At 39.5% G+C, this 15,451-nt stretch overlaps 1 protein-coding gene across 1 annotated transcript in view; it reads left to right on the top strand.

The window, feature by feature from the left end:
• Nucleotides 1–10,820: 10,820 nt before the first annotated feature.
• Nucleotides 10,821–15,451, top strand: part of PAXBP1 (PAX3 and PAX7 binding protein 1) — a 38,712-nt gene continuing 34,081 nt past the window's right edge. The window contains 3 exon segments of the mRNA XM_006153870.3: nucleotides 10,821–11,081; nucleotides 11,083–11,290; nucleotides 12,671–12,799. Coding sequence (XP_006153932.2) covers nucleotides 10,941–11,081; nucleotides 11,083–11,290; nucleotides 12,671–12,799 — 478 coding nt within the window. The 5' untranslated portion in view covers nucleotides 10,821–10,940.

Raw genomic sequence — 15,451 nt, 5'->3', positions numbered from 1 at the left:
GCTCAAGAGATGCCAGATTCCACGTGGCAACTCTGGTTTGAATCCCTGGACTAGTCAGCTTGAATCATGCTGGCCATGTGTGCAAATGCCCAGTATCAATCTGCAATTGCTAGCCTCTTAAATTTTCTAGTTCTAAAAATGATTTTTACTAGTCTTTAAGTTTAAAAAGAGAAAGTGTCTAATGCACTTGTGTTTGCACTTCTGAATTAAGGAATAATACACATTAAATGATACAAAAGTTTGGGATGGTACTAATCTACTTAGACTATGTAAGCAATCTTTGGTTATTCATAAGAATCAGTTTAACTGTCCCTCATCTTATGAGAAGCTCAATTGTGTATGTTACATAGAAAACATATTTAACTATTTACAAACACAAATATTCTTTTTAAATTTAAATTTATTTATTTGCATTCATTCACAGTACATCATAAAAAATGAGATTTTCCATCCAAAATACACTGTATATTGGCTCAATTAACCACATTAACATACATGTTATCATCAACAAATAATTTCCCATTTGTTTCCTGTATATATATACTTTTTTTCCCATTCCTGATCCCCTATCTCCCACTATCTGCCATCCCCTACCTTCTTCCCACACTGCCTCTGGTATCTATGGTTACTTTCTATGCCTCCCCCCCATATTTTATTGATTCACTAAAGATCTTAATTAATCTATTTTCAATAGCAAGCACAGCTGATATATACATATCCATGAACACAAGTCTGACTTCAGGCATAAACCTCAGTGAGTAGAATGAACATACTATAAAGTAGCACCTAGCTGGGGCTATATAGCTTACTGTAGTCATCAAATAGGTATTTTTAATGCCTTTTTTTTTTTAATTTCAAGAAAAAGTTTTCGTTTTTCTCCTGAAACTTTTTTAAACTTAATTTACATTCATTCCCTAAGCATTGTCACAGCATACAAAATGTGATTTCCCATCCATAATATACATGCATGTTATTGTCAATAATTTTCCATTTCCAGTTTTATATATATATGTGTATATATATATATAAAACTAGAAATATATATAATTTAAAGTATATTTAAATATATATATATATTTTTTAAAACCCCTATTTCTGACCCTTTGTTCTTTCTCAAGCTCTTCTCGCACTATCTCTGGTATCTACACTTATCTTCCATTCCTCCTCCCCCCTTTCATTAATCACACAATTTCTTAAATAATCTAACTACTTTCAATAGCAAGTTCAGCTGGTAATTTTTTTCTTTTTCTCTTTTGTGTCCTGAACATTTAGGATTTCTAACAAGATTCTTTTTTTTTTTTTTGGAGAGGTTTTTGCTATAGGGCGTGTGTGCTTGCTAGAAAGACAGAGATAGAAAGTGAGAAATCACCCCCCCAGGGGAGAAGACCACACTGCAATACCTTCTCCTCCATTCTCCTCTCAGGATCTTGGGCATGCACACATACACGCCCAGCGTGAGTTTAAGCCACTGGGTCTGGGACTTGAACTGCAGTCGACTACATGGGAGTCCAGCAACATAGCCATTATGCCAACTACTGGACCCTCAGCTGGTAATTTGAAGAAAAGCAGTTTTAACTTAAGTCAAAGAAATGCTAAGAAACTTTGCTTAAAACTAAAGCCAGGTGGGACCAGCAACTAGCGTAATGGCTATGTCGCTGGACTCCCACGTAGTCGACCGTGGTTCGAGTCCCGGACCCAGTGGCTTAAACTCACACCGGGCGCGTGTGTGTGCGTGCCCAAGATCCTGAGAGGAGAATGGAGGAGAAGGGATTGCAGCGTGGCCATCCCCCCTGGGGGGTGATTTCCTGCTTTCTGTCTCTCTGTCTCTCTCTGTCTGTCTGACGAGCGCACACGCCCTATAGCAAAAATCTCTAAAAAAAAAAAAAAAACTAAAGCCAGGAAACAGGTTAGGATTCTGTTCAAATAGTAGGTACATGAACCTACTGACAGCTCAAGATAGGACAAAAGTCCTTAATACCGGACAACAAAGCTTAGAAGAAAATCAGTAATGTTTTAGTCAAAAGTCATAAATGCTATTTCACCAGTTCAGCCTCATGCATTTAATCTATCTTATTTTATGGTTTCATCTTCCTGATTAAATTCTGGGATGTAATATTCAACTCCAGACTTGTCCCTACCATTAAATTGGCCATTTTGTTAGTTTTTGAACTCTTATTTCTGTGTCTGTATTTAATTTTCCTGATATAGTACTCCCTTGAGAACTTGGAGATCTGGTCTCGTGCTGGTAAAGTCTTTTGGGTTTTGTTTATCTGAGAATGTTCTCGTCTTTTCTCCCCATGTGAAGGATAATCTTGCCGGGTACAGTATTCTTGGGTGAAATTGCTTTTCCCAACACTTTGAATATATTTCCCATTCTTTCCTCGCTCACATTGTTTCCGATAAGAGGTCTGCTGTTAGTCTGATGGGATATCCTTTGTAGGTAACTTGATGTTTTTCTCTTGCCAATCTTTGCCTGTGGTTTTGGTTAATCTGGCTATAATGTGTCTCTGGAGAAGATCTTCTTGGGTTGATTCTATTTGGGTCCTTTGTATTTCTTGGGACTGGATCTTTGAGTGCCTCTTTAGGTTTGGGAAGTTTTCTTGCAGGATTTCATGGAATAGATTACCAATATCCTTATAAGTCTCTTTGCCTTCTGGGATATCAATTATCTGGATGTTTGGACGTTTGATGGTATCTAGTATTTCTCATATATTATTCTCATTTTTGGGCGCAATTTTCTCAGTCTTCATGGTCTTTTTCTAGGCCAGCAATTTTCTCTTCTACATCTGAGATTCTATTTTCTATATGATCTAGTTTGCTTTTAATACTTTCAAGGAGATTTTGACTTCCTGTATTATGTCTAACAGGTCCATTTGTTTCTTTTGTAAAGTGTGTAATTCCTCTTAGATTTTGGAAGAATTTCCTCACCTCCTGGAACTCGTCAGCTCCTTTCTCCTTTCTCTTCTGCAGTTCATTGTCTCTCTTCTCATTCATCTCTGTTAGTTTCGCCATTATGAAAATTCTAAATTCTTTATCAGACATTTCCATTGAACTGTCTATGGATGAAGAGGAGTTATTCTTTTCCCTGGGAGGAGAGAGATTTTCTTGCTTTCCCATATTTCTTGTGGTCCTGTGGTGATTTCTAGTCATCTGATGGTTGGTGTGTTTCTTCCTAATTCTTGAAGTCCAATCTGGATGTTCAGGAGCACACAGAAAGAGGTGATCTGGAATCTCTTTGCTGTTCCATTGTGATCCCACTCAAGTTTGTGGGCTGGAGGCTGAATTATCAGTTGAAAATCTTCATTTCTCTTTTTTCCCCAAAGTCACTAGTTCTCAGGAGCCATGGAGAAATCTTCTCACAAACACAAATATTCTAACATGCACTTTATAAAATCATGGTCTTATTTACCTGCATGTCTTTCATAAGAAAAGTATACATTTAAAAATATTCCTTAAAAACATACAAAAATTATTTGTTTCCTTTACCATTTATGCATATAAATATTTTGTGGAAGCACATGCATTATTCAATATATAAATGTAAAAATCTGCTTTATATAAAATGTGATTCTCTGCTATTTAGCAATGTGATTACAATATAGTTAGCTATTAAACAGCTAAATTCAAGACATTTGCAAATTAATACAGCAGTGAACAGTCCCTTGCACAAAAGTTCATTAAAATAAGGTCAATTTTGGTACCAGCAGAGGGTGTAATGGTTAAGTTACTGGCCTCCCACATAGTCAACCACAGTTGGAGTCCTGGACCTGGCAGCTAGGTGCGTTTGTGTGCATTCCCAAAATCCCAAGAGGAGAATGGAAGAGAAGAGACTGCTCTGTGGCCATCCCCTGGAGCATGAGTTCTCATTTTCTATCTGTTTCTCTGATGAGTACATGCACCCTCTAGCAAAGATCTCTCTAAAAAATAAATTAAAAAATAAAGTCAATTTTATAACAGATTACATTAAGATATAGGCTAATAAAAACATTATAAATGCAAAAATCTGCTGCTTTATCAGCACATTCTTCAGTCTTGTTTAGACTAGATGCCAGACTTACTGTTTACTTGTAGGTTCATATTGTTCTCCATTAAGCTCTTGCACAACAAAATATAAAGACCCAATACAATAAAAGAAATAAAACCAAACATACTGTTTTATGCATTCTGGTATGCCAATGTGTTCCAAGGAGACAAGTTCAGCTAGTTCTGCCAAATTAAAGATGTATATAATTTTTTGGCTAAATCTGGAGCTAATAAATAGTCTTGTAACAGTCAGATGTGTTCTGATAAACCAAGAGGGATGTACAAAGAGATTTTAGGTTTTTCTGCAACTTTCTATCAATTTGTGGAGAATATTTTCTGAGCCATCCCAAACTGGGCATTTTTCTTTGAGTTGTTGTACCATTTAAATAAATTGTCATGTCCTTTTGGCTGGAACCACCATCTTCTGGTAATTAACCAAAATGACCAACACAAAGGGGTGAAAGAGGAGAGACACCCAATATATGTTCTCTAGGCCTTTTAGAAAACATGGGCAACATGTATGCTAATCTACAAGGAAGGTGTTATTGTAGACATCAAGGGAATGAGTACTGTTCAAAAAGGAATGTCCCACAAATGTTATTATGGCAAAACTGGAAGAGTCTACGTTACCCAGCTTGTTGTTGACATTGTTGTAAACAAACAAGTTAAGGGCAAGATTCTTGTCAAGAGAATTAATGTGTGTATTGAGCACATTAAGCATTTTAAGAGCAGGGATAGCTTCCTAAAACATGTGAAGGAAAATGATCAAAAAAAGAAGAAAGCCAAAGAGAAAGGTACCTGGGTTCAACTGAAGCGCCAGCCTGCTCCACCCAAAGCACACTTTGTGAGAACCAATAGAAAGGAGCCTGAGCTTCTAAAACCTATTCCCTATGAATTCATGGCAGGATGGGTGTTAAAAATAAACTAATCTATGGTCTATAAAAATGTTTTCCTTAATTGAATAGAACTGTGTTCCCTCCCCTAAGCTAAATTGGGCTCTAATTCATTTTGTGATAGCTTTATTAAAAAAAAATTATTTTCCCCTGAAAGATGTTAGGTGGCTTATTATGCACCAAATAAAACTCAGTTAGGGAAAAAAATTAACTATCATGTAGTTTTCTGCTACTAATAGATCTAAAGTGCAAATAACATACTTAAAGAGATTATTCATCAGCTATTTATATTTAGATTGGCCACTTTCAGGCTTAAAACATACAGTGAATATAACAATGGCATTTAACCCATTCCCATAATATCTTTCATGACTGATAACGTTTTTATCGGATTCAATTGTTTTCATATTAACCCAGTGGTCCTGTTCTCCAATCCTGAACATACAACAGCATCATACATCTTCTTTTTCCTCTGTTACTGTGTATTCAGTAATCGAGGCTTTCCTGATTACTTCAGTAATTAGTTTGGTTTTGTTTTAAGAGAGATTTTTGCTATAGGGTGCATGCATTTGCTGGAGAGACAGAGAGAGAGAGGAAGTGAGAAATCGCTTCCCCTCATCCCCAGAAGGGATGGTCATACTGCAATCCTTTCTTCATTCTCCTCTCAGGATTTTGGGCTTGTACACACACACCCACGTGCCTGGTGTGATTTTCAAACTGCTGGATCTAGGATTTGAATCATGGTCAGTCAAATGTGAGTCTAGCACCTTAACCACTATGCCACCTGCTAGCTCCAGTTTTGAGTTTTGGATCTCAAAGATGGTGAGAAGGGGAATCTACTTCACTCAACTCATTACTGTGTTCTGATGACATGTCTAAGCCATCTAAGTCAATCTCCCTCCCTTTCATCCAAATCATCTGACAACTCAGTCATCTCTAGGATCCTGTACCAAGCTAATGTCAGGAACCATTAATTTCTTTCTTGATTTATTTCTGTCAACTTTTAGTGAGTCAGGATGGCTGTTTATTCAGTTATAGTTAGTATATTTGCTTCAATACTATCATCTTTGATGAAGGTCTAGAAGGCATCCCACTGACTCTGGTAACAGAAGTACTGTAGGAACTGAGTGAAGACCATGAGTTTAGTGTGTGGAGGATCACTTGCAGTACTGAAATGTCCCATTTCCTCACTTGTCAGAACTAGAGGTGGAAAACTTGGAGGTTTGCATCCATCTTACGTATAGTAGTCCACCCTTCAACATTGAGAGTTATGATTCTGAAAGCTCATAGGAGATGGCAGGCTTAAAGAATTTAAGATCTTATAAGAAAAATAAGTCAAAGGTGAAAACTCTTGAGCAAACCTATGAAAGCCCCCTGATAAGAACAAAGGAATGAAGAAAAAATATGAATAATATTATATACACATTAAGTTGGTAAAAATAAGAATTAGGCAACTTCCATTTTCCAGACTTGTTAAGAATAATTTTAGGATCTCCCTTTGTCCAAAATTTACAGAAGGATGTTTGTAAATCTGGCTTGATTACAGAAAAAATTATGTGAAGAGGCCTTTTGTTTTATGTATTACAATTTTTACAGAGGCCCTAAACACAATTCAGAGTGACACACAAAGTCACGTTTACCCAGTTTAGGCTCTATAAAAGTATTGAGGGAGCTGGCTCTACAGAGGACAGAAGGTATCATAAGGCCTCACCAATTTAAATGATACAGACAAATAAATAAAGCAGCTAGGAAAGCTCAAAACCAGATTCTAAGTTTAAAAAAATATATAGTACATGCTAAGAGTAAGGTCACAAGTAGGGAACCAGCAGTTAGCGTAATGGCTGTCGCTGGACTCCCACGTAGTCGACCGCGGTTCACGTCTCAGACCCGGTGGCTTAAAACTCACGCCGGGCGTGTGTGCGTGCGTGCCCAAGATCCCAAGAGGAGAATGGAGGAGAAGGGATTGCGGTGTGACAATCCCCCCTGGGGGATGATTTCTTGCTTTCTGTCTCTCTGTCTGTCTCTGTCTGGCTGGCGAGCGCACGCGCCCTATAGCAAAAAAAAAAAAAAAAAAAGAGAAAGGTCACAAGAGAACAGCAGATGGCGTAGTGGTTATGTTGCTGGACACTCACATAATTGAACACAGTTCGAGTCCCAGACCCAGTGGCTTAAACCTCATGCTGGGCTTATTATGTGTGTGTGTGTATCTGAGATCCCGAGAGGAGAATGGAGGAGAAGGGATTGCAGCGTGGTCATCCCCCTTGAGGGGGATTTCTTGCTTTCTTTCTCTGACCTCTGTCTCTCCAGTGAGCACACGCACCCTATACCAAAAAATCTCTAAAAAAAAAAAAAAAAAGAGTTAAATCACAAACCCATCAGGAAAAGAAAAGTAATTCAATAAATTGTTTTATGCAGGAAAATAAAAGGATTAGAAGGATACACATTAAAATATTAACATTATTGGTGCCAGCAGGGGGTGTGAAGGTTGAGGTGCTGGACCTCATAGTCTACTGTGTGGTATGAGTCCTTGACCCAGCGACTTGAATATCACCCTGGGCACATGTGAGTGCATGCCAAAAATCCTGACGGGAGAACAGAAGGGGAGAATAGAAGGGGTTGCAGAGTGGCCATCCCTCCTGGGGAGGGGGGTGCTATCTCACCCCCTCGCCAAGCATACATGTCTTATACCAAAAACTAAAATAAATAAGTGAATAAAACATTAAAAATATAACTGTATCATATGTGTGCAATGATATTAGAAGCAATTTTTATTTTCTTTTCATCTGGATTTTCTAACTTCTTTTAGTAAACACATAATCACTTTGTAATAGAGAAAATCCAATAAGAGTATTTTAAATAAATTATACTGGAAGAAGTACTTATTGCTTAAAATTACAGTCTTCCCTCATAACAAACATTATGTTAATTTAGCCATATTAAAATAAATTATAAAACAACTTAAACATATGGAAAACAAAAAGAAAGAGTAGAAATCTAATAGGAAAACGGAGAAATAAACATAAAATTTACATGAGATGAAACGCAAATAGCCAACAACTCAAATAAAAAATCACCTCTATCAAGAGAAATGCAATGGGATTCTAATATTTCATTCAATAGACCAGAACAAAATAAAGTTATTTGATACCACATTTTGTCATGTATGTAGGCAAATAGATATTCTCTCACAGTGTTTGTACAAAAATAAACTGGTACAGTCACTTTGAAGTACTATTTAGTCATGTGTCTTAAATGCATACACATTTTGGGGCTGGCAGGTGGTGTGGTGGTTAAGGCAGCTGGACTCCCACATGGTTAACGGCGGTTTGAGTCCCGGACCTGCCAGCTTGCTTTCTCACTTTCCTTCTCTCTGACTCTCTCTGGTCAACTTCAAAAAATAATAATAAAATAAAACAATGACAATGAATAAAATTAAATAAAAAATAATTGTTTAAACGTACACAAGTTTCAACCCAACAATTCTGTTATCTATCATAAAGAAATAACCTCCCACAAAGATGTTAATTAGTATAAATTAATTTAGCCATGTAGTTTTCTTGTTTTGTTTTGTTTTTGGAGAGGTTTTTGCTATAGGGCATGTGCACTCACCAGAAAGACAGAGGGATTCAAAGGGACAGAAAGTGAGAAATCACCCCCCAGGAAAAATGGTCATAGCACAATCCCTTCTCTTCCATTCTCCTCTTGGGGTCTTGGGCACACGGGCACACACTCTCCACATGAGTTTAAGCCACAGGGTCCGGACTCGAACCCTGGTCAACTACATGGGAGTCCAGCAACATAGCCATTACGCTAACTGCTGGTCCCCCAGCATTAGTTTTAAGCCACTGGTCTGGTAATCCAACCAGGGTCAACTACGGGAAATCCAGGGATGTAACCATTACATAAACATTTTGCCATCTGCTGGTCCTAGCAAGAGATCTTTTTGAAGTTTCAGGCCAACATATCAACATATTTTGAATTTGGACCTTATCTTTGCTACTTTCTTTTTAAACTTCTAATCTAATTGTTTTATTATCTGTATCTTGGCTGAGGAATCTGAAAGCTGACCAGGCATAATTTGACTCTCTGTGACTGGTAATAGGAGTTCAATTTCACCAGTGAAACATTTTGCAGAAGTTAGAATTTAAATCAATGCTGAATAGCCAGAATTTAAGAACTGAGAGTAACATGAGAAGAATAGAAGCCAGATATCATTAACTTTTATTATTTTTAAAAAATTTATTTAGCTTTATTATTATTATTATTATTATTATTTTCACATGAGTTTTGCCAGAGAAAGAGAGAGAGAAGCCGCCAGGTCCAGGACTGGAACTGTTGTCGGCCATGTGGGAATTCCAGCACCTTAACCACCACACCACTTGCTGGCCCAGCTTTTCTTATTAACTGGATGAAAATGTTACAGAGGATGTTCTTAGCTCCAAAACTGAATTCAGAGTGTGCAGAACTCAAATCCAATCAAAGAAAATGAGAGGAATAGATGTGCATGAAACAGAAAATTTTGGTGGTTTTGGGACCTTTTACTTCAACATGGAAATGTATATCTCAATGAAATTTTGATGGGATGTGGGCAAACAAGCACACTCCTGTTTGTCAGTAGCACGAACTGCACAACTTACATGAAGAGCAACTTAGAATTAGCAAAATCACCAATGTCTAAGGTGGAACCAAGCAATTTCAACTCTACTACATCCTACAGATGTGACATTTTCAATTTTGCAGCATTAGTATGGCAAAACTAGAACTAACCTAAGTATCAGTTTGGTCAACTAAACCGTGGGACAGTCCAACAATGATCACTATGCAGCTGAATAAAAGCAGACAAGACTTTATGTACTATTATGGACGGATACCCGATTTCATGTTCAGCTAGAAATGCACTGTTACATGCTATCTGTGTAAAATGGGGAATTCATTCAAATAAGCACATTTATTTGCTTCTGTGTTCATGGAATCTCTCTGGAGAGTCACGAGGAACATGTTAACACTACTACCGAGGAGGCCACCCTGAGGTCTTCCACACAGGGGTGTCCTCCTGTCATTATACAGAGCACCTCAACTTTAAAACATAAGCATGAATTCATATACACACACGCGTGACGGAAGGATAAACTCGAAGCTGGGAGCTACAACAGGAAAGATGTGAGTTCAATCTAGGGCAATCAGCCAGTTAAGGCCTTGCCAGTTACTACTGTCCTATTAGCAAAGTCAGAAAGCTGTCACAGCTATCCCCAAGTCAATTTTCCTTGCGTTTGTTTTTTGAAATTCACTAAGCTTCGCAAAGTTTTCAGCCACAGAACTGTTAGCAAACTTGGAGTTTTTTCGAAAACACCAACGTTTGCTTTTGTTGTAAGCTGGGCGGGGGTGTGTGTGGGGGGGAATCACATCACACCAGGTAACATTTTATTAACATACGAATTTCAAAGTCTCTCAAAGTGCCTCGTAGCTACAAAGTTCTAGAAATAAGAAGCCTAATAGAAATTATTAATGGTTACTACCATCACAGTCTTGAGGACAGCTGGCGAAACCCCAAGCTCCCTACCCAAACCCGGGTTCTAGCTGTAGGGTCCTCCTCCTCTCGTACTTGCTCCGCCCAGCCCTTGGCGGGAGGTTTCTTCACGTGACCGCCCTGCGTCTGTGGGGAAGACGCACTGCAGCAACACCGTCTGAGGGATGACAGAGCCTACTCCTTCATCTCTATGATCCTCTCTGTGCTCAGTCGAACTACATCGAGGTCCTAGAGTTCTGTGCCGATAGACCTCCAATCCGACAGAGGGCGAGGTAATGAGATAACGTTCTCGCGAGAGGCGCAGGTCACATTCTTTCTCACCGAGTGTTGAGAGCGCGTGGGGGCCCAGGCGCATGCGTGCTCTGTGGTGCGCGGCAGGGAGCTGGAAGACCCGACAGGGCTAGAGCTCAGGGGAGCGCGCGTGCGCCGTCGCAAGCTCGGCGCGTCCTGGGCTGGCGAGTGAGAGCGGGTGTGTGACCGCCGTGCGGGCCGCAGGGATGTTCCGAAAGGCCCGGCGGGTGAATGTGCGCAAGCGGAACGACTCGGAGGAGGAGGAGCGGGAACGTGATGAGGAGCAGGAACCTCCGCCGTTGCTGGCGCCGCCGGGCACTGGCGAAGAGCCCGGCTCCGGCGCTTGCCGGCAGCGACGGGGCCCCCGGGGGGGAATCGCTGCTGGGCCCGGGGCCGCCGCCACCTTCTACGCTGACCCTGGGCCTTGGAGTTGAGGCTGGGGGAGGCTTCCCCGGCAGCGCGGAGCCTGGCAACGGGCTGAAGCCGCGCAAGAGGCCTCGCGAGAACAAAGAGGTGCCCCGGGCCAGCCTGCTTAGTTTCCAGGACGAGGAGGAAGGTAACTGCAGCGCTTCGGGCGCCCTGGACCTCCGCACCTTTACCCCAGTACCCCATTCAGGAGCCTAGCATTCCCTGGACGCCCGGCCCCCAGTCCCGCAACGGAGCCCCTTCCTGCCTGCCTGTGAATCGTTCCCCGCCTCCGGCCTTCTGCTCGGGCAGGGGACGAGTTCCCGCGCTGCCACCAGCCTTTTCATAACCGCCGCTTCCTCCTCGCTCGTTGTCCTGTGCGTGTCCTACTCCAAAGGGCCAGAGCTCAGAACAGTCATTCCGAGCTTAAGTGCAAATTCGGTGCTCCCTGCCCTGCCTCTTTTCTGCCGGGTGTATTTCAGGGGAAACTTAACTGACTGCTCTTGGCACACTGTCTGAGACCTCTGCAGGTCTCCGTGCCCGTGCCTTTTAGGTATCCTGTCCATCTATCCTCGACCAGGAAGGCCGAGCTTGTAAACAGAAGTATTAGGTCTAGGAACCGAAGTCCATAGTTGCAGCTCTGCCTCTCTACAGCTTTGGGTCAGTTCCTTGCAATCGCCGAGCCTCAGTTTACCCATAAGAATAAATAGGAGTAGCAAAGAGATGGTGTGGTAATAAAGCAAGGCAGTTTCTCCACTCTGGTGAGAGATGAGTCTGCAGTGGATTTAGATTTCTGCTCTTAAGTAAGCGTTAGTCCTTTTACTTCCGGAGCAGCTGAGTGTGTATTGTCCAATTAATTTCATGTTATGGAAAAAAAATCCCATTTGGGAAATTTTGCTTGTGTCTTGATTCTAGATGCTTTCCTGTTACTAGTAAGGTAGGCAGTTTATCTTTGGTCTTTTTGTTATTGTTTTGTTTGAGAGGGGTACAGGCACAGTTTTGTTTTGATATAACATGGGCTAGTTTGTAAAGTGTTTTGTGCTTGACTTTTAAAAATTAAAATCAAAGAGGATGATGCATCACTAAATTTTATTTTTAAAAAGTGATTTGCTCCTGAAATAACTGTCTTTGATGGTGCATTTAGAGTTACTCAAACTTGAAAGCACCTTTTGATTTTGGATATTTTGTTTCAGATTCCTTAATAATTTGGTGATTTGCTTTTTCAGAAATATTTTGAATGTTTTTTTTTCTTCTGAAATAGATGATTTAAGGAAGACAGTAGGAAGTAGGATTATTTTAAGTTCTATGTACTATGCCTTAAAAAAAGTGAAAATCTCATTAGATTAATTTATGACGTTGACCTCGATTTTTGAGATTCTTTGACAGATTTGAAATAACTTTAAATTATGTAATGACTTGTGTATGAGTATATATTTGGAAGAATTTGAACAGCACATAAAAATCACATGAAAAAAGGGAAAATCTTTTCTGAAAATGGTTGCTACAGATTTCATTTAATTTCTTTTTTAAGAAAATGAAGAAGTTTTCAAAGTGAAGAAATCAAGTTATAGTAAAAAAAGTGTGAAATTGCTCAAGAAAGAATATAAAGAAGATCTTGAAAAATCGAAGATTAAAACAGAACTCAATTCATCAGCCGACAGTAAGTACTAAACTAATAGGCTTCTCTTGAAGTGACGAAATGAAAGCTCCTTCTCAGTGATTTGCTACCTGTCTCATTCAGTTGACTCTTTCCTTGTCAAGGGACAACATTGGATAACATTACAGTTCTGTTACTTAATTCTAACACAGTTTCCTTGTAAGTGTATTTTTTTTATTTTTATTATTATTATTTTTTTAAGAAACAGAATCATTGCCACTGGAACTTTTCTGCTGAAGTGGCTAAATCCTTTCCCATTTTCCTACGGGTGTATACACTGCTGTTGAACAGAGAGTGTTCCCATTTCAATCTAAGACATGTTCATTCTTTTTGAAGGGGTGTTACATATATTCTTGTACTCGTATCATTATAGAGAAAGGTTTTTACAGTGGTTATTTCCCCAGTGGGTTTAATTCCTAGACAACTTTTAGGAATGCCCAAGTTTAATGTTGATGATAACCCTGTGCAGCAGCCTTACCTGAAACACAGATGTAGTCTCAGTATGAGTCAGGTACATTGGAGAGACATCCCTCCTGTCCTCTACACCTAAGTTTGAAATTAAAAAAAAAAAAAATTTTTTTAAGGAATATTTTTTATTATATTATTATTTATTTTTAATTTGACCAAAGAGAGAGAAAGGGAGGGTGAGAAAGCAGGCCTCCAGGTCCAGAACTCGAACCATGGTCGGCTGCTTGGGATCCATCACCTTAATCCCTATGCCACCTGCCAGCCCGTAAATTTGAAACTTTATAAGCAGTTATTTTTGTCTTTAAGGAAGAGGATTCTTCATAATATGCTATGGTCTGGGTTATTCTTGTAGAAATAATTCTTGTGGGGTTGAAAACCATTATTCGCCAGGTTCTCACCTACATACAGGCTTAATGTAAAAAGTCATGCAATTTCTCTCATTTATATATGTCTAGTTGAAGAAGCATGTAAATGTGTAATAGGACTTGGACTTGGGCAAAATGTCCAATGAGTGGTCTGAGGGATAACCATGCTTTTGTCTTTCCAAAGAGTGAGTACTGCATCATAGAAAATTTGGGATTTGAAGCTGAAATTGTGATAATTAAAAGGAAAAAAGAACAAGAATAGGAAAGTTATGGGGGTTTTACTAAGAAGTAAAATGCCTAAAGCTGCTTTGGAAAGAGCTAGTACATCTAATGGGCCAGAGTAGATGATTTGAGAAGGAAGTAGTAGTTAGAGGTTTAGCAGGAAAGATACATTGTTGGCACATTGGGAAAGGTGTTGAATATCCAGTAAGAAGTTTATGTAGTTATGTTCAGTGGCATGCCATAATGGTGACATAAGTGCCTTTGAAACCTTAACCTGAGATTAACATGCAGCATGGATTGGTGTGAGGAGAGATTGGATTAAGATTGATTGGATTGAGATTAAAGTGGTTTAAACTCTGGGGCCAGCTTTGATCCATTAATAGTGGGTTTAAAATGGTATCAATTGAGCAAGACTGAAGCTTTTCCTGACTCAGGACTTTTAGATGTGTTAAAGTGTTTGTGTAGGAGGGAACCAGCAGTTAGCGTAATGGCTATGTCGCTGTACTCCCACGTAGTCGACTGCGGTTCGCGTCCCGGCCCCGGTGGCTTAAAACTCAAACAGGGCATGTGTGCGTGCGTCCCCAAGATCCTGAGAGGAGAAGGGATTGCGGCGTGACCATCTCCTCTGGGGGGTGATTTCTCGCTTTCTGTCTCTATGTCTCTGTCTGTCTGGCGAGCGCATGTGCCCTATTAGCGAAAACCTCTCCAAAAAAAAAAATGTGTAGGAGAAATAGAAGGATGATTTTGAGAATCATTTTAGAGGAAGGCTTGATATATGCTTTTACTGTTAAGTATAAGAGAAATAGTCAGATTTGAGTTTTTGTGCTAGAGTAACTGAGAATACTTATGTATTACATATAGAAATAGGGAAGGCAGGTAGGAGTAGTAGTATTTCCCAGAGAATTGATTGTTTCGGAGTAAAGGAAACTGTTTCCTTTTCATTAAAGAACCAACGTATACAACGAAAGTACAAGAAAAAGTGAGAACTGAGGAAGGTATGATTGTCACTTAAAAATTGAAGCTAATATGAAGCCATTGTCTGTAACCCCTTCCCGTGCTCCTCTGTCAGGTAATACTGACATTCCACTCACCAGAAAACTCAAGGGTGTCCTGGAAGGTAGAGCTTCTGTTTATACTATAGATTGTCATTACTGAAAAGATGGCAAGATGGCGCTGTTAAGCCCTTTTGTTAACCAGATCATAATTCAGAACTCTTTCTACTCCTAATCCTCCTTAAATAGAGATGAAACAAATTCAAAACGAGCAATATTGACTTGAAAAACCCATTTTTGTGAAATACCTGGAATAATGAATTCACTGTTTAGTTTGAATTTGAGTGGAAGTAGCCACTAAACAGATACAGATTTAGGTATGCATGATATTTCTTGAGGTGATAATGAAAAGTGAATATTGGAATTGATGAAGGAGTAGTGTGAAGGAAAAAATGACTGAAAACACAAGATCTTCCGCCTATGATAAGCCTACATACAGAATAAGTGATTGCCCAAAGAGATAAATGAGTTGGAAAAGCCAAAGAAAAGGATTCTTTTTTTTTTTGGAGAGGTTTTTGCTATAGGGCGCATATACTCAGGAGGAAGAC

This window comes from Tupaia chinensis, unplaced genomic scaffold, assembly GCF_000334495.1.
Source record: "Tupaia chinensis unplaced genomic scaffold, TupChi_1.0 Scaffold000392_1, whole genome shotgun sequence".
NCBI lineage: Eukaryota > Metazoa > Chordata > Mammalia > Scandentia > Tupaiidae > Tupaia > Tupaia belangeri.
The sequence above is the reverse complement of the archived record's forward strand: the minus strand, read 5'-3'. Positions and strand labels throughout refer to the sequence as shown.